Source organism: Primulina huaijiensis, chromosome 16 (genome assembly GCF_012295235.1).
Source record: "Primulina huaijiensis isolate GDHJ02 chromosome 16, ASM1229523v2, whole genome shotgun sequence".
NCBI classification, from domain to species: Eukaryota; Viridiplantae; Streptophyta; class Magnoliopsida; order Lamiales; family Gesneriaceae; genus Primulina; species Primulina huaijiensis.
In genome coordinates this window covers 15554247-15581606 of record NC_133321.1, presented here as the reverse complement: position 1 = coordinate 15581606, position 27360 = coordinate 15554247, and the positions used below count along the sequence as shown (strand labels likewise).

Sequence of the window (27360 nt, the reverse complement as noted above, 5' to 3'; positions counted from 1 at the left end):
TTAATGTACTCGGTATTATAAATATACCCTTTACTTCTTTTAGGTAAATATAAGCTTTTTTTATCCAACAAATAATAATGAAACTTGGGATCGTCTCACTTTTTACTAGCAAGAGGACAAAATAGANTTTTTTTTTAAAAAAAAAAACTTTAGATTTTGTCCATATAAATTGAAAAATTACGTATAAAATTTATTGTATTTCTATATAATATTAAATAACAACTTAAGTCGTATCAACCAAATGCTTTGTCTCATACAATGTATTTGGATGCATAAGTTTGATGATTTAATACTAATAATTATTTGTTAATTATTTATGCATTTAGTATAAACAAACGAACTTAAATTCTATATACATCTTAAAATGTGAATTTCCGTTATCGAGATATAAAAAAATGCTGTACCCTCCAGATGGTCGCCAGCCAATAAAGAAAACAACTGGTTCATCTTGTCTGCTTACAGAAGGAATCCTTAACTAATATGTAAAAAATAATAAATTCCAACATCCAGCAAAATTGGTTGATCAACATTCACACATTTTGTAAGCATAAAATTGGGAAAGCTTTGAATGTGGATGAGAGGAAGACTCCAAAATCAGTGGAGGTTTGCAAATTTAGTAATGAGACAAAAACAGACAAATAAATAATCAATGAAGAAGAAGCTCTGTTTAAAGACCGGTCCTTGTCTTATACCACCTTGGATCTTGCCCTTTGCCAACCCACAATGGTCCTCCCACACTGAAATAGATTCAAGAATTTATTGTCAAACCAGGATTTAGAGTCATTTGGACGCCTTCAAGGTCATGGTTTATAATTTTGAAAATATTACAATTTAAGCTTGTTATTCTTTTCTCGTTTTCATCTATTCCTCCTAGAGTTCACTTGGGAGAGGAAGACAATTGGGGTGTTTTTATTTTCATTCTCTTTCGAGACCGATCGTAAATAACCTCATCGTTTTGCTTAATCTTTCCAGGGTTGCCTTGTAATGCAAAGGGTAGAAGTCAAATAATATAATCCGGACTCAAACCAAGCACCTCCCAAGTCCCAACCAAAGTTTGGCGCCATAAAATTGGAGATTTTGAGTTACCGTTAATGTTAATAAGAAATAATGGTATCATCGGAAGTACGTTTATTCTGACCAAGAAGTTTCGTGTCAAGTCTCACACTTTTAAACAAATGTTCCATGAAATTCCTATGGAGCTAACACCTAAAACATGCCAAAATTCAGTTCCGGCTCCCACGCTTGGTGGAGCTGCTTGTCAAGATTCTACACACCCAGATGCTCAACAGAGATGTGAAATCTGTGATATGGTGCTCCCCTCCGAGAGGACGTGTTCATTTTTGCGAGCGCGTTCAGCTGACTTGCTGTTGATGGGTTCCGTACATGGGATAGGCACCGTAGACAGCTGCAGGGTACATGCTTGAGTCGTGGGTTGGTGGCAGAGAGTAGCCATAGCCATCATAGAAAGGTACTCCATAATATTGCCCCGTCCATTGATTTCCATATTCAGCTCTCGACTGCAGGTTGTGGAAAATAGTTAACATGGGATGCGGAAAACCAAAGCAATCCAAGGAGAAAAAAGAAACAAGGTTCTCAAGAAACGAGATAGCTATGAAGCGCGGGCCAATTCATTGCTGGAGATTACACAGGGAAAAAATTAACAGTACAGTCTACTTCAATCCACGGATATGATGTTTTATAGTAGAAAAACGAACTATAAGATTGTAAATATCAACTTGTTAATATAAAACGTAAATGAGAAAATACAAGAAAATTCAAGAACAGATAATATATTAGAAAAAAATTCTCTCGAGATAAAGGATGTATATATAGGGGTGTTCATCGGTCGGTTCGGTTCGGTTTTAAATTTTTTTCGGTTTTTTTCGGTTTTCGGTTTTAGAAATATATAATCCGATATCGGAATCATTTTTCTTCGGTTCGGTTTTCTACCAAAACGGTTCGGTTATTTCGGTCGGTTAATTCGATTTTGGTATAATTATTTAAATTAATAATATAAATATATTGTAAAATATAATATGTTAACTTTCTACATGTTTTCTTTGTAAAATATTTAAATATAAGGTATAAATTAATTAAACAAACAACAATCAACTAAAAATCGTTCAAAATAGTTTTCATTCACTAAATATCATGTCAAAATATATAATATAAATAAAAATATAAAAAAATTATTAATTTAATGAAATTTTGGTTTTTTTGGTTTTTTCGGTTTTGACATATATAATCCGAAACCGAACCAAATAAACTTCGGTTTTAACATTTATATCCGAATTACAAAATTCGGCTTTCGGTTCGTTTCGGTGTTCGGTTTTTTCGGTTTGGATTTTCGGTTTTATCCGAAGTTTGAACACCCCTATGTATATATATTTTTTATTAAGGAGGAAAAACAATTCAAAATAATTCATAATCGAAAAAGTCCAAAATATAACGGTATTTTTTCCTTTTAAAAAAAACTAATGGGACACATCGTAATTTTTAGATACAAATATTAATATTTCAAATGTTACTAAATGTTTTTAAAAAATTTAAGTCATAACATCATAAAAATATAAAAAAGAATATGCATATTTTCACATAATTCTAAAACTAATTTAGAATGTATTTATATCACACACAAAATATATATAATCATTAAAAAGTAATATATAGCAAAACAATATTTTGAATACTGTCGAATATTACAAAAAACAATTAAGCTACAAAAAATATGCCGCTTTACCAAAAGTTATAACCGGGGTAACAATGTAACGTTAACTAAAATATTTTAAAATCGTAAAACAACTCAAACGTCACATTTCGATTGTTCTACCTTGCATAAACAATTATTGCACTAACAAATATGATATGGATGTTATTTTACATTCTAGAAATCATTTCTCTAAATCAAATTTATTCTCACTAATCAAATAATTTCATCGAACGCAGTAATTTTAATTATTAATAATAATTTAAACACAAATATTAATTATTAGGATGACCACCCTATGCCCTCACCTATGTTCCATTAAATTACAATCATAGTAACAATGCACCATGAATTGGTTAATATAACTTAGTAAATTTAATAAGTGAGTAATATTAAATAACAATTTTGTTATTTTGAAATGTGAAAAATAGTTTTTATATATATAAATTCATCATATATAATGATAAATTAATTAATACGTAGAAAAGAGAAAATATCGTTTTTTATGTATGTAATGTAAAGCGAGTTATATATCCATACATGGTACAAGGTTTTCTACCTCCGCAATGAGAGGTACAAGTAGCAAAATCACAATTAAAAAATAATTTGAGAAAAATATTGAAAAAATGCAATCACATAATAATTTTACGTTAAAAAAATATTCTTAGAAATAATCTTTAACATATTTCAATATCTATAACATATATGATGCTTCTTAGTTCATATTTTAAAATCAACTTATTATAAAATTGACATATTTATATGTAAAATAAAAGATAAGATAAGATATAAATATTAAATATTCATTAGCAATCATCAAAAAATACACTCATTTTAATAACAAATTTTAGTAGCAACAAAGAAAAATAATGGGTAAATTGATAAATTCAATATGCATTAATATTCAAAGGCATTTAAGATAGACAATAAATTACAAAAAAACCCATAAAAAACTATTGATTTAATTTGCTAAATTAAATGAACAAGTGTATATTAGAAAATTCACATTAATATTCAAAGGCATTTAAGATATACAATAAATTACAAAAGAACCCATAAAAAAACTATTGATTTAATTTGCTAAATTAAATGAACAAGGGTATATTAGAAAATTCACAATTAGAAGTCATATGTTTATATGTATGTTAGATATTTAAAAGAATTTGTTTCCTAATGAGTAATGAAAGACTAATTTCCTTATCTTGCAGGAACCTATTCAAAGAATTCTATCAAGATCAACACAAGTCTATATATATTGAAAAATAATTGATGCACAATAGATGCGTCGGTGGAAAGCGCTAGAGAAGAGAGACAAGCAATATACGAAAGAAATTTTATAAAGAACTCGTAAAGATGAAGCATCGTAAATTTATTGTGTTGCCGAGATGTGCTGGAAACATTTGAAGACAACACCCATACAGAGTGTTGATTGAAGAATTTTTCTTTGCTCCGAATTTCATCTACATATATTTGCATCTGTGTTTTGGTTAATTTTATTATCGAATTTTTAGGATGCAATTTACTTCCTTCATTTGTTAAGGACGATAGTTTTTCATTATTTCACTATTATTGTTTTTATAAACTTTATTTCTTTTTTAATGATTATTTTGCCCTGAGACATCACACAAGTGTGTTCACTTGTGCATAATTATGATCATATTATGTTAATTATTTGTGCGTTATATTATTCCGCTGTATGTTGTCATACGGTGTTATAACATCTGTGACAACACATCTCTGATACACACAATTATTAACTTTTATGTTAAACATAATACTTTCATTGTTCAAAGCAATATTTGAAACAAGAGCAAAAATACTGTTCTGGAATAGAAGTAGACGTGGTAGAAATATAAAATCACACCAAGAAAGAACATAAGGTGAAAAGTCAAGTTACCTGTCTGTTCATGGGATTACGCCCCCAAGAAAGTCTTACGGTTTGCTTCCCGATCATAGTACCATTCAACTTCTCCAATGCCGTTTCAGCTTCATTTCTGCCAAAGTGCATAATATTATTCCAGTTGTTGCTAAACCATGGCAATACGGTATATGCAAAACTAAGACACTTCTGACTATTAAATTTACCTGCTAGCAAATTGTACAAAGCCACATCCTTTCCCAACCGGAATTTTAACGGATATGATTTCACCGTATTCTAGGAAAGGCTGTCTGAGTTCATCATCGGTAACATTGGGATCAAGTCCTCCAACGAAAATCTACAAAAATAATATGTTATACAAGATATTTTTATGGCAAAGAGGAGAACGAGAAGGATTAGATAGCCAACTGTAGTGTTCACAGATTCTGCATCAGACTGCGAGCCCTGAGCTAATACACCATTGGAGTACCCACCTACTAAAATCATTCAGGATAATTAAAATACTGCGCCAGATATCAGAGTAAATAATTGCATAAAGGAATGTCTTGAGGTAGAAAGGAGGTAAAAAATTGTTTAAATTGAACAATGCAGAAGCAGAACTGTCAAACATCTCATGTGAATCCGAACATATTATTTCACAGAAACATGTCAATATGCTGCTTCGCATAACAAAGTTCTCATGATCTAATGCAAATCACAAAGAAATAATGGTAGTAATGATAATAAAAAATTTCATGTTTTCTTTTTCTATTAGTCCCCTCTCTTGGCAACCATTCAGATTTATCCTTATAGTCTTCAAATAATCAAAATCATGCAGGAATGAAAACACAATCCCTGAATTAATACTTCTACATGGTCAATCAAAATAGAAGGGTAAATAAAAATAGCACATAAAGTTTTCACCAGTTGCATGATACCTTGTGGTGAGTATGGGGGTAGATAACCAGATGGCTTCCTTGGTGTTGCTGCGCCAATGCGCATGGGACGACTCAAACAATACACACCATTCATTTCAGTTAAAGCTTGCGATCTTTCACTGTCATCTCCAAATCTCACGAATCCATAGCCTTTTGAACGGCCAGTGTTGGCATCAATGACTACTTTAGCTCCTTTAACAGAAGGGTATTTACTAGCAAAAGTTTCATGCAGTAAAGTATCAGTAACATCTGCAGCTAAATCTCCTACGAAGATAGAAATATCAGAGGAATTATTTGGGCGCTTATCGCCCATGCTAAATGTAGCCCAATTCAAACGGAAAAGATGATCAGTTTTAGGCATGATGAAGCTGGTATAAGTTTCCAGTATTTTCTCGGCAGCCGCATGAGTAAAGAATTCCACAAATCCATATCCCTCGGTAAACCTTGTTTGCTTGTTGCGGATAACCTTTATGGACGCAACCTGCACAGGGTACATTTCCTTGGAGTGAAGATGCATCAATGTAGAACTTGAAATCAAAGTATCTGAACTTATGCTAGAGAAGTTGGTATCACTTATATGAATATCTTTGAATTTGTGTCTGTTAAAGTCAGTCGTTATAAGTGTACAAGGAACATCTTACACCACATCAGTCAGGGTACACCCTTATTGCAATGCACCTTGACTATAATCTGTGCAGGGGATTGTAAGTGCATACCAAACTTTAAATAAGCAAGACAAGGTAGATCTTCAAATTGATAGCAAATCGAAGTCAAACAAGAACTTCCACTGTTCAGTTGCAGATAAATTGCAATGTACTAGTAATTCATATTTGCTGGCATATAAAAATATCTGTTTTATTGTGTACAATAGTTTCATTTCGCTCTCATGTGCCTGTTTGAAAGAAACTGCTACTAATATCCTCCTATCAGCATTCCTTTCAAATTATTTTTAAAGAATGCTCTAAAGGTCTTGACCTCCTCGCCTTTACTTCAATAAATGTTCCTCCATCTCAGGTGAAGCTGATCAAATTTTTTTTTTAAAAAAAAAAAAGAAGTAAGGGAAAGGACTTTATATCTTAAAAAAATTCACCAGAGAAAAGGAAATAATCTTTCTTAAAAGAAAAATGAACAGCAATTAAAAACTGATGTAAATACTTACTGAATACTTTGTTTGACCTCTATATTTTGAAATTCATGCATTCGATACTAAATTGATCGAAAGAAAAGTAATCATGGCCCTTTAAACCAGACATACAAAATATCAAATCAGAGATTGAATGGAGAATTCAAATTACTCCTTATGCTAAGCTACACATTAAATGAAGTCCAACTTTATCAATTTGGAATCCTGAAGCAGCAGAAATGCCAACCAACCGCAATTAAAAAAGCTATATATTTTGATTGGTTTAAAAAAAATGCTACGCGAAGGCCTACTTATTTATTTGACATCATGTTGTAATATTACAAACAAGATCTGGATGTGCAAAATTTTAAACTGAAAGAAACCGTTTTCCCCTGAAGGAGCTAACTTTTACCAAAATATATATCCAAGACAATACCGCAGATGGGATAACAAATCAATTACCAAACACTATAACACCACAGCGCATTCAAAATAACTTCACTTAAGTTTTCAGCTTGAGAAACAAACTTTCCAAAAAATCAAATATTAAGGAGATCGTAAGTTTAAGTTCTCTTATCTTAACGACAAATAACAAAGCTAAACCAACAAACTCTGCAACTAAAGATGCCACCTTTATTTTAAGTATCCTTCCTTTATACTATCACAATATGCCCCATACAACATAATGAATCCAACGACATCAAAATATCACAGAAACCCATTAAGGAAAAATAAAAGTAAGACTAAATTTTTACACAAAAACAGATACGTATACACATATACCTCACGAGTGGAAGCAAAGCAGCGGCGCAGATATTCCTCGTCCATCCAATAATCGAGGTCGCCGACCCAGAGCGTGCGGTTATCCTCATTCCCATTGCTGTTCTGACTCTGATGCGGTGGCGTGGGAGGTGGATTGTGGTGTTGGTAGTGGGGATTGTGGTACGGCGTGTAGTGCGACGGGTAATGCGGCGGCGGCATCATCCCATGCTGCATTACCATAGCCGCCGTCGGGTATTGCATCGCAACCCACTGCTGTCCCGGAACCGGCGTGACCACACGAGGTGGCGCCACCTTGTTATTGTTATTATCCCTACTATTGTCGTTATTGCTCTCTTGAGAATTATTCTGTTGAGATTCGGATTCATTATTTGCTTCCATCTCCAAGAAATAAATCCAAGGACTGTGCAATTATTACCAAAATAATAATAATAAAACTAAAAATCAGCCTACTGTAATATACAGAGATTTGGGGAAGAAGAATGCAAAGGTGAATCTGAGTTTCGGAGAGAGGAGGAACTGTGGAGGCTGAATGAAAGGATGCCCTTACATGACGCGTGAGCTCTAACAGCCGTTAGATCTCGAAACTCCTTTGCAATCTAGCCCGTTCATTCATGCATCTTTTCAAAATAAATATGCTACTAATTCATTCAATTTTATCATAATAAATAACAATGCTATTTCATTAATAATTATTTTTTCTTAATTATTGTTTATTTTAAGACAAATTCATTAGATTTTTACCTAAATAATCTTCAGAAATTTTATGTTGAAAGCTTTAATTTGGTATACATTTTGTCACGCACCGAGCCCGTGCCCAGGCATGCGTGACTGCACAATAAGCCCATATAGCAACTACTTCGTATTCGTCCTCGCTTTACGAAAAAGATTAATCCAAGTTGCTATAGAAGTCCATTGTAAGCCATTATAAACTCATTTTAAATTTTAAATTTTTAAGATGTGAGACAAGAGTATCACACATTTGTTCCTTGTTGGTATAAATTATATATGTTGACAAATTCTGATACATGTCAAATTAATTTTTTGAACGGTTAATTTAAAGAAATTTTCCTTACAAATAGACAAATGGTAGTATCTTTACTATGAAAATAATTAGATAAGTTTTAGAAACTATTATAAAATCCATGATAATCAGGAAGCCCCGAGTGCTATATATAATTTGAGTAGAGGTATTATGTGATATGATTTCACTGATATATATCTATGAGATGGGTCGACCCAATTCATATTCCAAAGTAATATTTTTTTATTAGTTTTTTCACGTAGATGATCCATCTCACAAAATTATTACGATATCAATATAGTTTTTTGATATAATTGCCAACACATGAACTAATTTTTTTTTTATACAACATGGTGGAGATTTCCTACCTAAACTATCCACATGAACTAACTAATGTTTTGAAACTCATGATTTTGCAAATTTTCAGTCAGAAGAAAATTAAGAAAAATTAATTGTGACCTAAAATATATAATAAAATTTAGAAGGGTAAATCTTTTTTTTTTTTTGTTTTCCTTTTTGGAGAAAAATCTGATATATTTTTCATTTATAATTTAATAATACAAATAGTATCAATACATGGTGGAGTAATAAAAATAATTATTCATTTGGTATTTTATATATTTTAAAATAATAATACAAAATAAAATTTCAGCTACAACAGAAATGGTTTTTAACCACCATAACAATAAACTTGCGGATTTGGTATTGTTGTCATCCCCCAGTTTTCATTCCCATTTCAACAAGGAATCCTTTTTCACATTTACAGGGAATTTTCCTTTTTGGAAGGTTTTTTTGTATTTAATTTCGTTTTCTATTTTTTTTTCCCATCACCAATGTTAGCATGTTTAATAATAGAATATAGCTGTTCAAAAAAAAAAAAAAATAGAATATAGGATCCATTTGACTGAGAAATACATGGATTTCAATCAATTCAAATTTCTCGATACTAGTAAAATGTTTAAATTTCAATTTCAAAATATAAATATTATAGACTACAATCGTCCATGGTAACAATATAACATTACAACAAGATTAAATACTGCAGACATATTACACAATAATATTCATTCTAGTTAGCTAGACTGATTAATCCAATACACATCAATATATCATGATGTGTCCCAAACCACACACATATATATATACCAATTACATGATTAATTCCAACTTCATGGCTCTAAGCTTGATGGTCCATGAGCATGGCCAACACCAGGACTGTGCCCCGGTGTTGTAGGACGAAAATCATCCTCTTCTGTTGCGAGTTCATCTTTACGATCATGGCCTTTCAGATCGAAACTTTTCGGATCAGTTTTCACTTCAAGATTTATCACATCTTTCTTGTCAATGTTCATCAGGTTCCTTTCCTCAGTGGAAATAATTCCATGGCTGAAAATTAGTGAAAACATAAAGACAGTAACAAAGATGGGCTTGGCATTAATAGCCATTATATTTGTGATGCCTTAGCTTTGTCTGATTTCGTGGGAGGGAGAATTATTGACGTTGGTGCTTTGTCGTTGGTTTCTCTTGTTAGTATTTATAGAGGAGAACTTGTAAGTAGTGCATGGAACTAAGCGAGACAAGTTGGCCGGCTTAATCAACTATCAATTTTTACGTTAAATCACTTATATCAAAATTAGCTCCAAATTTAATTAGGGTTGCGTTCATGCTATTCATAGTGCATTGTTATAAAAAAGTCACCGAAAACATCTCACTTATTTAGGTTAATGATAATTATCGAATATGTGATTAAGATAATACTCACACCGAAACATCTCGACAAGGGAATTTTAGATTGATAGTCTTTAATAGATTTTATGTTATAACATGTCCTACATGTTTTTAAGCTAAAACATCGAAGACAATATTGGCTTGGCTTGGCGGGGCGGGGGGTGATCCCCGGTTTCATGAGCTTACACGAACAATGAGCGGCTCCTGGCGGGCTTCTAGGCGAAAGAAATATGAATGAACCAATCTTACACCGGAAGGAGAGCGATTGCAAAACTGTTCAGGTATGAGGCTGTGCAGTTGAGTAGGACTTAAAAGATTTGATATGTACTATTCATATCAAGAAGATGCATCTTCTTTTTGGCAACTCATCACATAAGGACTCCAAAGTTAAGCGTGCTTGATTTGGGCCAATTCTGATATGGGTGATCACTGGGAAGTTTTCTAGGGTACGTGTGAGTGAGGACATACGTGAAGACAGCCGTTGAATATGAGACGTTACAATATTCTTAAATCAATATTCAAAATCTGCACACACACTCACACACAATACACACACACGTGTAATTTACGTAAATGTATACAATTAAATTAGGTACTTGCTTGATTCTGAACGTGGGCTTCACAATCAACTGATCTCCAAAGTCCTCAATGAAGGATCCATAAAAAAAGTCAACTTTAGCGTCTTTCAGCCACTCCATTAATTTGTCCAATTTTCGTACACACATTCGTGGAAAAATTTACTTCCAGCAATATAAAAAACTTAACGCGTAAATCAAAAGAACATTGTACACAATTTTTTTATTATTATATTCGTTTAGCGATGAATCCTAACGAATATTATGTTGAAAATAAAAGTAAACCATGCAAAATTAATATATAGATGAAACTTATATTTCGATAAAATCAAAAGTTGATAATTTAGAATACAGATTGCTTATAATTATAACAAATTAATGAAGTCTTTTTTCTTTTTATACGATGAAAAAAAAAGGTGATAATAATATTTTTATTTAAAAAAAATAGAGAGAAAAATGGCTGTAAAACTCTTCCTGGTTGGCTCTCCCATTTCCGGGGAAGCTGGATCCTACCACTGAAATTGATTTTTGACTGTTGAATAACATAAGTGGCATAAGTGGGTAACTTTTTACTGTTGTACTTTTACAATACAGAGATTATTTGAGTTGTAGACTCATGAATCAATCATGAAGGCAGTTGAATTTTGAAGAACACCATTGAAATTGGGAGATTCTTGAAAATATTGGGATCTCTTTAACACTACACGTGGGGCTGAGAAGCGTTCGTTAGGTCTGATCGTTTGGATTACTGTTAAAATTTATCGAACAAATAAATTAGTTCCATTTAAAGTTAAACCAAGTGGAACCAAAACAAAGATAAATAAATTTTGAGTAGGTCTTTTGTGAGACACGGTCTCACGGATCTGTATTCGCGAGACGAGTCAATTCTATTCATATTTACAATAAAAAAATAATATTTTTAGTATAAAAATAATAATTTTTCATGGATGACCCAAATAAAATATTTGTCTCAATAAATTATCCGTGAGACCGTTTTTGATTTTAAAAAAAATGCTACTGAAACATGTATATTGTGTGTGCATAATATATTATATTATTATGCTTATGGTATATATTTTGTCTATAACATTCAGCACAATTATATAAGAGAGTTAATTCAAATAATTAAAAAAAATTGAGAAATACGATGTTTTATTGTTATAGAAAAAATATAAAAAAATTGTGCTCGTTAAATAAGTTCATATCATATTGTTAATGAAAAATATAGTGCACTAACGGTGTTAATAGAAAAACCAATGCCCTTCTACCATTATAAAATAGAATCGACATCCTTCCATATTTTATATGAAATCTTTTTAAAAAAAAATTAATTTTTACATCTAGCAGACAGAATGAAAGCCAAATGTAGCGCGATTAGATTAAACTTCGTCGGGAAAAAAATTAAATATATATATTTTTTTATGTAATATTTGAAAATACAAAGATTGATCACATCAAGTTTACAGTACCGATATGATATGTATAAACTTTGAAGTTTATCCAGATCCTAGAGGTGGATATTCCGGAAAATTATACGGTGTAATAATTATTTATATGTATTAAGAGAAAATGGAAGTAGAATCTAAAAAAAAATTACATATAAAATTTGAAAGTTTTAAATCTAATAAAAAGGACTAAATTGTTCGAACTATTTTGAAATCGATCCATCATACGTATTCAGCGTGTACCAACATCGAGCCGCCGCGCCACCCGAAAATTATGATCAAAGCTCGTAAGTGATTGTCATATATGATTTGTTTGTAATTTTTGAGGGAACATTTTTGGAAAATTATGTATGTTATGAAATTTAATTGCAATGAATTAATAATCATTTTTTAGAAAATTTTCATACGAGGTTCCCTTTAGGATTTTCCGGACGTCGTTCCAGTTTTCTATTTGGTTAGATAGGGAGCCTCTGTGTATTTTAACCTGAAGGCTTATTAGGTTTCTTCGTGGCAGCTTCAAGAATTCTTGAACATCTACAAGTTTCTGCCAAAACGAGAAAAAAATAGGCATAAAATAATTGCAAATTAAATAGAAAAAAAATTTAAAGAATTATATTAAAAAAATGAGCTAAAACAAGAAAATTAAAATACCTATTTATTAACATGCAAATGAGACGAGTACGTACTTACAGTGTGATTTGTAAGTATATCTTCATAGTAGAGAAGAATGTGGCGAGTGGTTTTGAAGTACTCCAGAGCTTTTGCGACTGTTTGCGATGCCGCCTTCAAGTCGGAGAGGAGTACTGTTACATTAAGCGTAGGCTTATACCTCGCTAGCACTTGAGCCTGCAACATTACCAGCAAGTTGTTTCAATAATCATGCATGTGTCTTTCCCGTTGAGATAAGATTCGAATTTCGGGAATCGTATCGAAAAACGAACATGATGAACACAGGCAAGAACAAGCATTTTTTACTAACATCATGTGTGGAATGAACATGTGATTTATGTGTTCCATTCAAGAGCTTAGCATCCTTGTCATATATATTTGCAAGCAATGAAATCATCCTCCTTAGAAGATTTCTTCTGAAGAGAAATATTACGGACACTCCTCTTCTCTTCATGTAATCTACTATCTCTTCATGATACTTCATCAATCCCTTCATAAATTGTCGAAACAAATTTCATTCTAACCATTTTGAAATGAAAACCCTATTCCATTATATTTCTTGTGTGTGTAATTTTCGGAGTAAAGTAATCTTAAATTTCAAGATCTGAAATACTGACTTGATTAAGCATCCATTTGAAGCCAACGGCTGCTGAGCACTCATTCTTGGATGCACTGCTAAACCAATCAAGATTATAAACTTTGTCCAATGTCTTCAATATCACTGAAGCATTGCTCCTCCGGCTTTGTGCCCCGAAAATCTCCCCATTCGAGCTCAAATTCACATGACTGTTCAACAATGTCTCGAACCATCCACTCCCAGATCTTTGCATCGACACAATAGCGAAAAGTCGCACTGGATTGCAGGCACATTCCTGTCTAAGGAAAAAAAATCCGAACTCGTTGATAAATGTCGTTTCTTCCATGCATCAATCTTGTTCTACGTTGAGAAATCGGTCATCTCGAAATGGTTTCTTGTAGGAATTGAGTTCAGAAATTCAAAATGTACGCTGTGTGTCTCGATATGTTGAGCACAACTCACACTAAAAAAGCGTCTGAGATATAGGTTTGTGACTAATTAATGACTGGATTAATCTATTTGTCACAATGCTTTATTTTTTAAGCTGTGGATTTTGACATTATATCGAATTTCGTTGAGAGAATTCACTCTTCGAAGAGAAAACGGGGAAGGAAGGATGAAGAAGACAGCAGAAAGGGAATAAAAGAGGAGGTAACCAGATGAAGGATAATTAAATTATACATTTCTTGACATGGCCCCCTCAAAAAATGTAATGGCCAAATACATCCATGCAAGTTGTTCTGTAACTAAATGTAAGTAATTTATTACACAAATGAACTCAAACAAATAAATAGATAAGTATATTCTCGCTTTTTAAGCATTATTAACTTGCCCTCCGTCCATCTTTACTTATGGTTATTAGTTGGAACGTGTAATACCGATAGTGCACTAGATTTTCTAGGCATAGAATTGACGTACCATCTCCAGCTAATTTTGCGACGAATCTTAAATCCGTCGAAAATCGCTTCAATCTATCTAGTATCAAATGGATTTTTACCTGCTAAATGTTTCAGGATTTGGGAAATGTACATGAGCGGTGTCATGTGCTTGAATTTCAATGTGTCCACAAGCTCGATTTTGTCGAGAAATCACTTGGATTTTGGTGGGACGAGATCTTTCTTTGAATGGATTTGTTTGGTTTAAACAGATTGAAAATATGTACATCCCACAGATCATGGCAAGAAACAAAACCACCATTCTCAGTATCAATGGAGACCTTTTAGGTGCTTTTGCAGCCAAAAAATCCTGCATTTACATAAATAAAAACTATTGTTAATCTATTTTTTTAATTTGTTACAAACAAAATAAAGTATATGTTTAAGATATGGAATCACATGGTTTTGTGTTTTCTTTGCTAAAAATGTAAGATCACAAGATGTTTATTGAAATAAGAATCACAGAACGAACCTAACCTGTGGCTTCCATGTAAAAATCTCCATGAGGATTATACGAAACCTTATGGGAAAAAAAATAGGAAATCTGAATTGGGTTTTGTTTTTTTTAATTAATTTTTATTTATTATTGTGTCTGCTCCTTTGTTAGAGAAATATGGAGAAAGAAAGGGTCAGAGTCTTCATCTTCATGCGGAATATATCAACTAAGAGCATGGAAAACCTCATTTTCTTTCAGTATCCTCAACAAACATTTATACGAGTGCAACAAAGTTTAATAAAAGAAAATTGTAAAAAAAAAAAAAGAAAAGAAAAAAAAGACAGGCAGACATGCACACACACATATTAGCACTCAATCATAACAATAGTTGGTATGTAATAATTGTTCTTGGTGATAAAACAATTAAAACACGGTGTTTGAGTCGTTATACGATTTAAAAGAATTGATTTTCACTATTACCACCATCAATAGTTTTTGGTAAAGTGACAAGTGTTCGGTCATACAATTGATATTAGAGCTAAAGTCACAAATTAGATTTTCATTGATAGCAAGGATTGCTATTATTGAAAGAGAGATTGTTGTTGTGCAATAATTGTTCATGATAAGTAGAACAATCGAAACTTGATGTTGTATAGTTTAAAATATGTTTGCACTTTTATCATCAACTATGATTTTTGATAAAACGACAATCGTTCCGTCCGGCAACAATATTTACTTTAGATAATATGTGTTTAAGTTCTGTTTTTCATCGTTTTAAGGAGAAATTTATGGTTTTTCTTGAGAAAAAACAAATTCTTTGCAGTATTTTATACATGTACTATTATTATATATATGAAAGCATCAAATAGTTGAATCATATGTTTTTACCTCTGCAGCTGAAATTTACAAATTTTCTTAATATATTGTTTTACAAAGTTAACAAAATCGGCTATAAGCCTTGTTCAATATAATTAACCAAATTACCACATAAAATCATTCAAACTAATCAATTTTTCAATTTATTTGGTGGATGATAAAAATATTGTTTTGACCATCGAAGTTGTATATTTTGTTGCCTTTATATTTAGAATTTGATTTGAAAAAACATAATTTTCTTTATAAGTTGTTATAAAATTTTGTCTCTTGTTATAACCTAAAACAAAACATCAAAATAATTTTTCTATATTTCAAGTACAGATAACTATTCTTCTAAAACAATTTCATTTGGCACATAGAAAGCTTCACTGAAATTTTTATTTCGAGTAGAAATCCCAAGAGGGATCCAGACACATTACATACACTTTTCGACGATTCCCGGATAATTGGATTACCCAAAAAAACCTGGTTTACAAAATGATCAACCGTACTATCTGCCCCCCAGGAAACGAAAAGTTTTGGTTGCTTCCCTCAGGCATTTGTTCTTCTCATCCCTAGACCAGTGCTGCAAAAACCAAATTAAAACTAAAATTTTAAGCCAAATGTCTGTTGACAAAAATATGAGAATATTAGCTACTTTACCTCTCCTAGAGCATTGAGCTTCTCACGAACACCCCTCAATAACTCTTCTGCTTCCCCCTCCCATCTGTAGAACTCGAGCTCTCTTCCTTCTCAGAGCCTCTTGGAGACCTAGTTGTAGAAATTTTAAGCTTTTAAAGTACGGAACTCAACATAACTACGCGTGCACATGCCACATGCGGAACGTGTGCAAAACATGATGTGACACAAGTTTTGAACATTTTGAAACTGGTCTATGGAACCCATGGTAGCTTTGAGTTTTGATTCAGGCCTAGTGAACTAGTCAAGGCTCGAGAATTTCGGACATATACTCACAGCTTGTAACACATTATCATAATCATATCATGCATTCAAGGGGTCAGTCAACCTTTGGAAGTTTTGAACACTGGTATAAGGAGGCAGTGAGGGGCCATCAGGGGTGACACTTGTATCAGTGTTATATTTTCGTACATATATGTACATTTCTACAGGAAATTGGTATTAGAAGAGTTTGGTTCAACCCAACTTTAACCAATAATTTAAGTGGTTTCCATTTAATGAAAATGAACCAAAATAAACAAACAAGATCTATGTCAATCTTGTCTCAAGGAAAAAGGATCCAACTCTTGAATCAAGTTCAAACCGATATTTTATCCAAACCATTATTTTCACTTCCAAATTACATCAAAAACAGTCCAACAATGTTTTCTACTGCATATCCAGATCCCCTGATCCCCTGCCCCCATCTTTATCTGCTTCTGCCACTGGTTTTGAGCAATTTTAGTCGAGAACACAAGATTGGAGTTTTCAGAATATGTCATGGGTTAAGAGAACTAGAGCTAAAACCATGTCATTCGAAACGAATTTTGAAAGAATAAAATAACTCATTTGCTAAGTAGTACCTGTTTCGCTATCACTTGCCCACCAGCTATGTGAGAGAAATAAATATTGTAGAAATGGCAAAGAAACATCGGACGACTCTTCTCTGCTAGTTCCTTCAAATATCGAGCATACATGGTCCCAGGATAGCTAGGCTGCGGAATTACGTTTCACTGCAATCTTAACCACTCTAAATCCTTGGAAAGGCCATTAGACCTATCTAATCCAGTCTTGCGAAAATAAACATCTGCATTGAGGAAGACCATGAAATTTATGTTAAATTCAATCACGCAACCACGTGATGATTCACGATTCTTGTCACAGAATAATGATACAGATTACTCACGCCACATCAAAAGATCAAAACCTCATCTTTTCGAGTGAGGACGGGTAGCCATTAGTTTTTTACACCTCGGGTGATGTTTAAAAGTTTCCATTATTCAAATCCCAACAGCCCAATATATAAAGTTTGGATATCGGAAAAAAAAACCGAAAACAAAACTAACCAAAAAAGTTCGCGTCACTCCCAGCACCGGCTACAGCATAATTATCTTTACTCTTCCATTTTCCACCGTTTCTCAGTTTCATTGTTACAAACCTCATCTCTTCAGTAATACCCTTCACTTCACCGGGATACTGCTTCCGATACCGCTTACGCTCTCGCTGCCGGCTGCCCGGCGGCAGCCATTTTTCCACATCTTTTAACGCTTGCCCTTCGTATTCGTATTGCTCTTCATATTCTTCCGCTGAATGGTACTCTTGTTCTGTTTCAAATTCAGTTGCTTTTGTGGACACAGAAGCTGGCCAACTCAATTTTGTGAATTTGTTATAGTTTCGATCATTTCTTGAATTTTTTTTGCTGATATTAATAAGTGATTTAGGGATAGTCTTTCGAGCGAGAGGGAATTTGGGTGCTGAACGTTTCAGCAGCAATGGAGTAGAAGGTTTAAGCGTTGCCGCAGGAGTGAAGTACATTTCTACCCAGCTTGCCAAAAGGGCTTGATCATTCAAACAGTTTGTATATGTTATTTTGGGCCTAGCTCACCAGCTTTTGTTGGGCTACGATATGACTTTATGTCAACCGAATCCAGGTATTGAACGAATCGAGTCCGTTCGAACCAATTCAAAATATATTTTATTTATATCTGAATTTATAGATTTTGAATTGAACTCGAACATGTTCAAACATTTTATCAAGTCGAACTTCAGAGATAGCGATCCTTGAAATTTTATGAATATATATTAAATAAATACATACTCTTAGCATTTCAAGTATTTATTTTCCATAATATATAACACACCATATGAATTTATTGATATACGTACACTATACTTTAAAATATCTAATAATCGTATTATAAGAAATACTTTGATAAATGCAAAAATGGGTTTTGACAAAAAAAAAAAATTAATTATCGAAATTTTACTTTAAGATTTAACCTAAAGATTTCCATATTTGCAATATATAATTTCATCTCCATTCCAACAGTAACCAATTATTTTTTCTCATAATCTAAAATCCATTAAATTATTGAAAAATTAATTTCAATAATTTAAAATTATTTATCGAAATATATCAAAGTACACTAAATTATTTTTTTTTCCAATTTTATCTCCTAATAAATTCAATTAAGTTAAAATACAATTTGATATTATTATCGATTAAATTAAAAGTATGTATCTTATGAAACGGTCTCACAGATATATTTGTGTATGTGAGAGGAGTTGATCTGGTCCATACCTATAGCAAAAATTAATGTGATAATGGAGATTTTCAAAGATAATTAAAAACACACACATGTCATCTTATTTACTCTGATTGAATATCTGAACTCAATCATACGTGAATGGTAAAACTTTTCACGGGTTTGAACTCAAGGCGTGACATAATTAACTCATTTATAAATTTTATCATGACTAAATCAATTATCAAGAACAAAATTTTAACCTAATTCCCGAAATCAAATGATCCTCGTCATCAAGAATTGATTTACACCAGATAAATAACGTGTATGCAAATTCAAAAATTGCTGGCAGCCTGCAGATTGCCTCCCGGCAGGCAATGCCTTCTCCGATGATGGTAATTTGAGACCAAATACACGATGATTTCATACGTTGCTGGGTCAATTAATAATCGTGTGTCCCAATTGTTGAAAACACATATAATTATTCTATGATATTTATTTGTTGACTAATTAGTTTCATAACTAAATACGTTAATAATCTATATGTACATGATGCATCATCATCATCTATAACGACCAAAGTTTTATCGTGTAAGAAAAATAGTTCTAATTTTTTTCTTTAAAAAAAAGACAATCGGCATCGCTTCATTTTCATTTTCATTTTCATTTTCAGTTTAATCTATTTCTTAAAAGCATATTTTATATCTCTTAACGTTATTTTTACTTTATTTTAATATCTCACCTCTTATAGAAAAATTAAGCTTTTGGTAATTTAAGTTAATATGTTTTAGATTTTAATCTTGTAATTTATTTTCATCTAGTGACTTGTATATTTTTTTTTTTGGTTTTGGTCACTTTTTGCCCGAAATCACTAAAAACAAAAGATATTTCTTACTTAGCATCGATATTATCCTACGTGGCTCATGTGGTGATAATAAAATATATATTACATATATTAAAATCAACCTGAGCAAAACGAATTTTTTTCCTCTCATTTTGAAATATTGAGCATCTTTATTATTTATTTATTTTTTAAATTTTGCTTATATAGAGTTTAATGTGTGTAACATGAACCTTATTTACATCTTATGAGGTACGTAAAAGAGAATCAGTGTCAAATAAGAAATAATAATTGGATTTAATGATTTCATATCAAAACAAAAAAAAATACAAATTACTAGATGACAACCAAATTTTGACAAGTTACAAAACTAAAGTCCAAACAGACTAAGTTATATGACAAAAATCTTAATTTTCTCCATCTATTACTGTTTTACTATGCATATTATATTTCAAAGTTGTAAAATACATACATAATATAAAAATTAATTGCATGCATACAATTAATACTTATCAAAAAAATACTATAATAAATTTTTAGTTCCCCAGTTGGATTTTTAAACGAAAAATTAATCTAATAGACCAACTAAAAGACGATTCAATAATGGATCATTTGCAATATTAACTGTCACGCCCCGAAACCGAGACGGACTATCGGCATTATTTAACAATTTAAAATCCCGAAACAAAAAGCCACGTAGTATATAAAATAACTAAAAGTCAGTCTATTACACATCTCATGACAGTTTCTACAGTGTAAAACACAAATGCGGAAGCGATAACTTAAAGAAAAATAAAACTAAAACCACGCTTGAAACTTCATGTCTCGAACTTGATCACCAACCCCAAAACATGTGTTATTTATCATCTTCTAACTGATCTTCGCCCTTATCTGGGGAGGGAAGTAAGAGGGTGAGTGTTTGGGGAAAATACTCAGCATGTGGAAGTCAATCGTACACAAGAATATTGAGATATACATATAATATGAATTCAAAGGTGAAATATCGTAGAATAGATCGCAACATGAAATCGAGACACGGAAAAACAAAATTCGAAACAAGGCATTAAATCATATTAAACAAGGCACTGTTATTCATCTTTTTATCAATGATATACTGATCAGTCCTTAATTGTTATTCTTATAAGGGAGCGATGCCATATATCGGTTATTATAACCCACCGCATCAGGGCCTTATCTTATTATGACTCGAAAATTTCCTTACCACTTTCAATTCAAATCATAACAATGTGTTTTCAAGACATCAAAGCATAACAGATGAGTCATGTGGGACGAAACATTTACAAACCAAATGACGTGAAACGAGTAGTGTAAGATTGAGTTTTCAAAAACAGTAACATTAGTGTTTTAAAACATATATACATAAGCCCACTTACACGGTATTGACCTTAAGAAATGTGGAAGAAGATTAAGTGGAATACTCGAACTCCAATATTGTCCACTTGCCTCGAACTGGACAAGAACTTGGCTGTTGTAGGTGTTTCCAAGGTTGGACAACTTTTGTGCTTGATTGGTAGTGTGAGTTCTCTAACATTTGACCACTATTTATAGGCCAATATGAGTAGTTGAAAGGTGCAGCATTTACTACTCATTTAACGGCTGTTAATCTCGATTTTAAGGGCATTTAGTGGCTACTAATGGTTGTCAATTGTCCATTAAACCTGCTGTATAACTCGTCTCAATAATAGTAGTTAAATGCTCATTAAACCGCTCGTTACAACTCGTCTCAATAATGGTAGTTAAATGCTTATTAAACCGCCCGTTACAACTTGTCTCAATAATGGTGGTCAAATGCTCATTAAACCGACCATTACGACTCGTCTCAATAATAGTGGTCAAATGCTCATTAAACCTGCAATTACAACTCGTCTCAATAATGATGGTCTTCATATTAACTAATAAGTTTGTTAAATTCTAAAAGCTGATAAATATCAAGCCTTTTGAAATATAATATAATTTTCTTGTACTTTAATCTAATTTCCACATATATTTGACACGGTAAGATCAAATGTTTATCACTAAGCTAAAAACTATAAGCGCGACTTTATTTCTTATATCTGTGGCAGTGTATAGTGCACTTATTTGGGTGTTAATGGGTCGGGCTGTTAGCCCATGAGTCCGAGGATGTGCATGTCTATCTGTTAGTACTGTCTCATATCCCTTAGAGATTATAGTCTTCTGATCATGTCCATGCCGTCGATTATGTCCTCAGCAAATAAAGTATTACCCTTTAAAATCTGGCATCACTATGCCACCTAGTCAACCAGATCATGCGACGCAATATCTGCAACTTTACGCATGAGAACTTCTTATGAGATCACTAATCTCAGTATTACTTCCAATCATACACATTTAACCGAACAAGAACCATTAACTAAATAATAAAAAAATCATTAAAGTTGTTCGAATTTAGATTTTCTCATAATTTCCAATGTAGTTTTATTCCATAAAAATCCATATAATTATGATTTACATATTTAATTCAACATGCATTACAATTCTTAATTATTTAATACAAACAATAGATTAATTATCGATGATGTACATAGTTATAACGTATCAGTCATGTATATACAAATTTTATATATGTAGAAAAAGAAGCACAACAATCAACATGGTTGTAAAAAAAGGCCGTATATATATATAACAATCCCAGATCACGACTATGTCAAATTAACGACTCATTTATTATATATAGTTATCGATCGGAGAAGATATATAATGTGTGCGTGCACCAATGAAATTGGAGTGATATCATGCACGTATAGACTAAGTTATAAATTCAATGAACATGTCTTATTTTGGATGATTTTTATATAAATCAATGAAACAACTTTCGTTTCGGAAACGAAATGTTGAACAGCAAATTACAAAATAGAAAAGATAAAATGATCAATTCAAAATTATATTAAAATAAATTATTCTTTTTAGTATTTTAGATTAGAAAAAACAAGCCAACAAATAATATAATAAATTTGTTGGGATGCAATTAATAATCACCCTTATTAAGAGATTAGCTATCGAAGCGCGGTACTATTAATTAGTAATGTTGTATGATTTAAAATATTTGATCGAGTTGCGATATTACCAACTATTTGGAGTTTTTGGTAAAACGACAAACGATTGATCTTACAATTGGAATCGATCAAACTCGATATCGTGCGTTCGATTCTACTGTATTACAAGAAATGAAATTACTAGAAAACATATTATCGAGATGCAATAATTGTCCTCGTTAGAAGAACGATCGACACATGATCTTTGGAATGTAATATGATTTAAAATTAGATCAAGGTTGCACATTTTCCAACAATTATAACTTTTGGTAAAAATAAAAAACAGGGCTTGCTTAAAGCTACAAAAATTATACCTAAGATCTCGTTTGAGGAGGCAAAACAGTTCCGGGGACAATAAAAACAAATCATAGGGTATATTGATAACAAGAACATATCTTGGCCTCAATGACGTTTGTTTATCTTTTTGGGAAATATAATAATCCCCCAAAAAAATATACAAACAAAAGCATATTTACATTCTTCTTAAAAAAATGCATATATACAATATTCATAATATATTATTTTATATATCTAAAAATACTTTTTCACCTCAATTTTTGAAGAAAAATTCCATTAATACTATACTATATTCTAAAATAACGTTATATTTCAAACTTCAAGATAATGAAATAATATTTTAAAAATTAATGATCAATACATTATGACATTTCACTACATCTCTATAGTAAAAAAAAAAAAAAAAATCTCCTTCCAAATATATGTCACATTTATATATTTATATATACACACACACATTAATTTTCTGAAATTATTTTTCAAAAATATAACCAAACATACGTATAGTTGCCTAAATATATATTTAAAACAGGATGGACTGGAGCATGCATGCATTGACAATTATACTTGGTCTTTAAGGCATATCCAAAACGTTGAGTTTTAAATTACTGTATTATCCAAAAATGATATCATAAGATGTTATTAAATTTTCTTTTTCCGTCCAATAACTCTTATAAATAAGCCCATGTAAAAATAAACACACTTGAAAAGCTGATTAGGGTTATCTTGATTCTTAATTACAATTAGGGTTAAATTTAATTCGCATTTTCATGCTCTTTTTCTAATTTGTTGTTAATACAAAAATCTGTTACATTTACAAACTAAATGGATATTAACACATCATCTTATGATCTTTCTCATATGCAATCCTGTGCTAATGGAAATCTCATCACAATTCTAAGTATCGATGGTGGTGGAATAAGAGGGATCATTCCTGCCATCATTCTTGAATTTCTTGAAGCTCAGCTTAAGGTAAAAAGTTCATCTTTTTTAGGCCACCGTACCTTATCTTTAAAAAAAAATTTTGATCATCTCAAAAAATATATGGCATAATAAGCCCTCTCATTCAGAGCAAGATCCTTTCTTTCTCGTCCGCTCAAGGGTTGCAGAAAGACCTGCGCGTCATAGTTATTGAAAAAACAAGAGATTAAATTAGGGCACATGATTTTTTAAAATTTGGAAGTTAAAAAGTGTGCTAGGAAGAATTATATTTTTGGCTTGCTGACTTGGGTGTTTTTCATTTTTAGTCATTTTCTCTTTCGGATTCCTTTAAATTTTAAAATTATCAAGTTTTGTGCTAGTTTTTAAATTTGAGTCCTGTTAATGATAACGTACAATAAGATTTTACTAATGAATTACCAGTCTTATTTCAATCACTAAAGTATTCTAATTTTTAATCGATGATAATTTTTTGCAACGTGAGAACAAATAGTAGTGTTGTTTTAAGGATGATTGCTCAAGAAAAATAGTTAGGATTCTTTGGACAAATACTTATAAAACGTTTTTACAAAAGTGTTTTTTACAAAAAAATTATAAAAGATTTTAAAAGTTATTTTAAAAATAAACATGTGTTTTGACAACTATTCTATAAAAACGTTTTTGAAACACTTGTTCAGAGCATTTGATGACAATTCTATCCTCGTCCTAAATTAACCATGATTATTATATATTTCATTTATCTTTGTCAGGAGCTAGACGGAGAGGATGCAAGACTGGCAGACTACTTCGACATGATAGCCGGAACAAGCACGGGCGGTCTAGTGACTGCGATGTTAGCTGCTCCGAACGAGAATAATCGTCCTCTTTATGCTGCTAAAGATATCAAGTCCTTTTATCTCGAAAATTCCCCAAAAATATTTCCTCAAAGATGGTAATAATTAAGATTTTCCTCCATCTTCAAATGTCATGTTAACTTAGGAAAGAACCCTATGGGAGCCATTACTAAACTCATACATCTTAAAATGCTGTTTATATTAAATTTGTGAGTGTATACATAACCTATATATATTAATTAATTAGTAATGCTGATGTTTGTTTAATTTGAAAGAAAAATAATTTTACGCGGCTACTTGATCAATATATTTGCAGTGGATTGCTGGGATGGGTAATGGGATTGCTCAATTCTGTAATGGGTCCAAAATACGATGGGAAGTATCTTCACCAAATTATAAGGAAGAATCTTGGGGACACTAGATTGCACGAGACTTTAACTAATATCACCATTCCAACTTTCGATATCAAGACTTTGGAGCCCACAATCTTCTCAACTTATGAGGTCTTCCGGCTTCTTCTTTTGCTCATGTTTTCCCAACTTCTTAAATTAACAAATTAACATGGCCGACCAAGAGATGGGCGGTCCCAACGCGGCCTTTCCCCGGCCAGGTCAACCCTCCAGTGATGACAAAAAAAATAAAAAATTGTTCCACAAAAAATTACGTGATTTAGAAGGAAGCTCATACTAATTTGATATATACAGATACAAAAGTTATCTAACATTAAGTTCCAATATGTATGCAGGCCAAACGAAGAGCGGTACTGGATGCTCGACTGTCGGATATATGCATCGGCACATCAGCAGCTCCGACCTATCTTCCGGCGTATTACTTCAAGAACCAAGATGAGCAAGGCAACTCCCTGGAATTCAACCTCATAGATGGTGGTGTTGCAGCAAACAATCCGGTAAATCATATTGCGCTCTAGCTAGTAATGCAGACTTAACTATATGTTAGAATATTCCATTCAATATTTAAGTATCAAAATCTATATATTATACTATTACTTTTTTTTTATCGGTTAATGTATTTTTAAAAAAAATTACGGAGAATATTAATGATGTTAATTTATACTTGTAATTAACAAACCCTGATTCTCAGACTTTAGTCGCTCTCAGCGAAGTGACCAAACAAGTTTTCGAAGGAAATCCAGGCTTCTTCCCCATTAAGCCTATGGACTATGGGCGGTTCTTGGTGATATCTGTGGGCACTGGTACCCGCAAGTCGGAGAATTACAGCGCCAAAATCGCGGCGAAATGGGGCGTTCTGGGTTGGCTACTTAACGGAGGCTCCACGCCAATTATAGATGTTTTCATGCAAGCAAGTGCAGACATGGTTGATCTGCATGTTTCTGTGGTTTTCCAAGCTTTTCATTCTGAACTCAATTATCTTCGAATCCAAGTATGTTTAAGGAATCAAATCTTGAAAGAAAATAGTTTATGTTTAATTTTAGGATTTGAGCTCGATTAAAATTGAGATGCAACTCAAAAAAAAAAGGAGAGAAATCGAGCGCAGCATAAGTTTGACGAATTTTCTTGAATGACATGATTTGATATTGCAGCCAAGTGAGAAAATTTTGAGTACTAGTTAATTTTTATTAACCAAATCGAGCTATCATATCAAGTTTATATATTTTTTTAAAAAAAAAGTAAAATTCTTGTCTTTTATACTGATATTTTGTTTTTTAAATGTTAGGAGGATACTTTAACAGGTGGTGTGTCCTCGGTCGATCTTTCAACGGATGAGAATTTAGAAAAACTAGTCCAAATTGGGGAAAATCTATTGAAAAAACCAGTTTCAAGGGTGAATTTTGAAACCGGTGTCTTCGAGCCAATCGAAAATGGCGGTACAAATGAGGAAGCTTTGAAAAAGTAAGTTCTTAATAATGTATATTTCAAAATATATATTTATATAATTTTATTATTTTTTATCAAGTACTTAAATTACGAATAAATAAAAGTAATATATTAAGATTGAATTTTGATAATACAAATGATAAAAAATGTTCATGATCAAATTTATAATTTTCCACAAAATCATTTAGATCGATATTAGAATATTAAATAATCCAAATTTAGTTTCTCGTACAAATTTTATTTGTAAGTCATTTTTGCTTGCAGGTTTGCGAAAATGCTATCAGAAGAAAAAAGGCTTCGCCAGTCAAAATCACGTCCCTCCATCAATGGAACCTCAAATTAATTCAATGGCATAAATAATTATTTAATTAATTATTCAATTCATTGTAATTAATTCTTTATTTTAATCTGTAAAATTCATTTATTGTCTAATGTCTTGTAATAATAACTTGTAAACATGTGCACGTTTGCAAATCCTCCATATGTAATTAGTTGGTTTCTCAATAAAATCATTATGTGTTGTATTGTTGATAAGTTACTAAATAAGATCGACTTTTTTTAATGACGATGAAACCTACACATCATATGTTTTTTTATGATATAATTAAGGGATATTAGAAGCCTTACTATTTTTTCGCGTGACATATTTTAGATATATAATAATAAT

The 27360-nt window shown here is 31.9% G+C and overlaps 3 protein-coding genes across 7 annotated transcripts; 1 reads left to right on the top strand and 2 right to left on the bottom strand.

Moving 5' to 3' along the window:
• Positions 1-1111: 1111 nt before the first annotated feature.
• On the bottom strand, positions 1112-7930 carry LOC140961594 (polyadenylate-binding protein RBP47-like). Of its 2 annotated transcripts, none has more exons than XM_073420233.1 (6): positions 7410-7930; positions 5504-5984; positions 4995-5062; positions 4793-4923; positions 4605-4701; positions 1112-1517 (listed from the first exon to the last, which is right to left on the bottom strand). In XM_073420233.1, the coding sequence occupies exons 1-6, from the start codon at positions 7785-7787 to the stop codon at positions 1353-1355; spliced, it is 1320 nt and encodes a 439-aa protein (XP_073276334.1). In that variant the 5' UTR covers positions 7788-7930; the 3' UTR covers positions 1112-1352. The 2 variants fall into 2 exon arrangements, with proteins under 2 accessions (XP_073276334.1, XP_073276335.1); XM_073420234.1 differs by having other exon boundaries at positions 4995-5059.
• Positions 7931-12297: 4367 nt separating this feature from the next.
• Positions 12298-17337, bottom strand: LOC140961831 (uncharacterized). 4 transcript variants are annotated; one of them, XM_073420561.1, is made up of 8 exons: positions 17192-17337; positions 16314-16421; positions 16095-16236; positions 14422-14669; positions 13465-13723; positions 13158-13337; positions 12869-13024; positions 12304-12722 (listed from the first exon to the last, which is right to left on the bottom strand). In XM_073420561.1, exons 4-8 carry the CDS (start codon positions 14619-14621, stop codon positions 12555-12557), a joined length of 963 nt encoding a protein of 320 aa, XP_073276662.1. In that variant the 5' UTR covers positions 14622-14669; positions 16095-16236; positions 16314-16421; positions 17192-17337; the 3' UTR covers positions 12304-12554. The 4 variants fall into 4 exon arrangements, with proteins under 4 accessions (XP_073276664.1, XP_073276661.1, XP_073276662.1 ...); XM_073420562.1 differs by having other exon boundaries at positions 16095-16225; XM_073420563.1 differs by lacking the exons at positions 16095-16236; positions 16314-16421; positions 17192-17337 and adding an exon at positions 14837-15149 and having other exon boundaries at positions 12298-12722; positions 12865-13024.
• A 6553-nt stretch (positions 17338-23890) lies between these two features.
• LOC140961067 (patatin-like protein 2) lies at positions 23891-27036 on the top strand. The gene is made up of 7 exons (XM_073419385.1): positions 23891-24037; positions 24754-24935; positions 25154-25340; positions 25583-25744; positions 25939-26238; positions 26533-26708; positions 26958-27036. Exons 1-7 carry the CDS (start codon positions 23891-23893, stop codon positions 27034-27036), a joined length of 1233 nt encoding a protein of 410 aa, XP_073275486.1.
• The last annotated feature ends 324 nt before the right edge of the window (positions 27037-27360 follow it).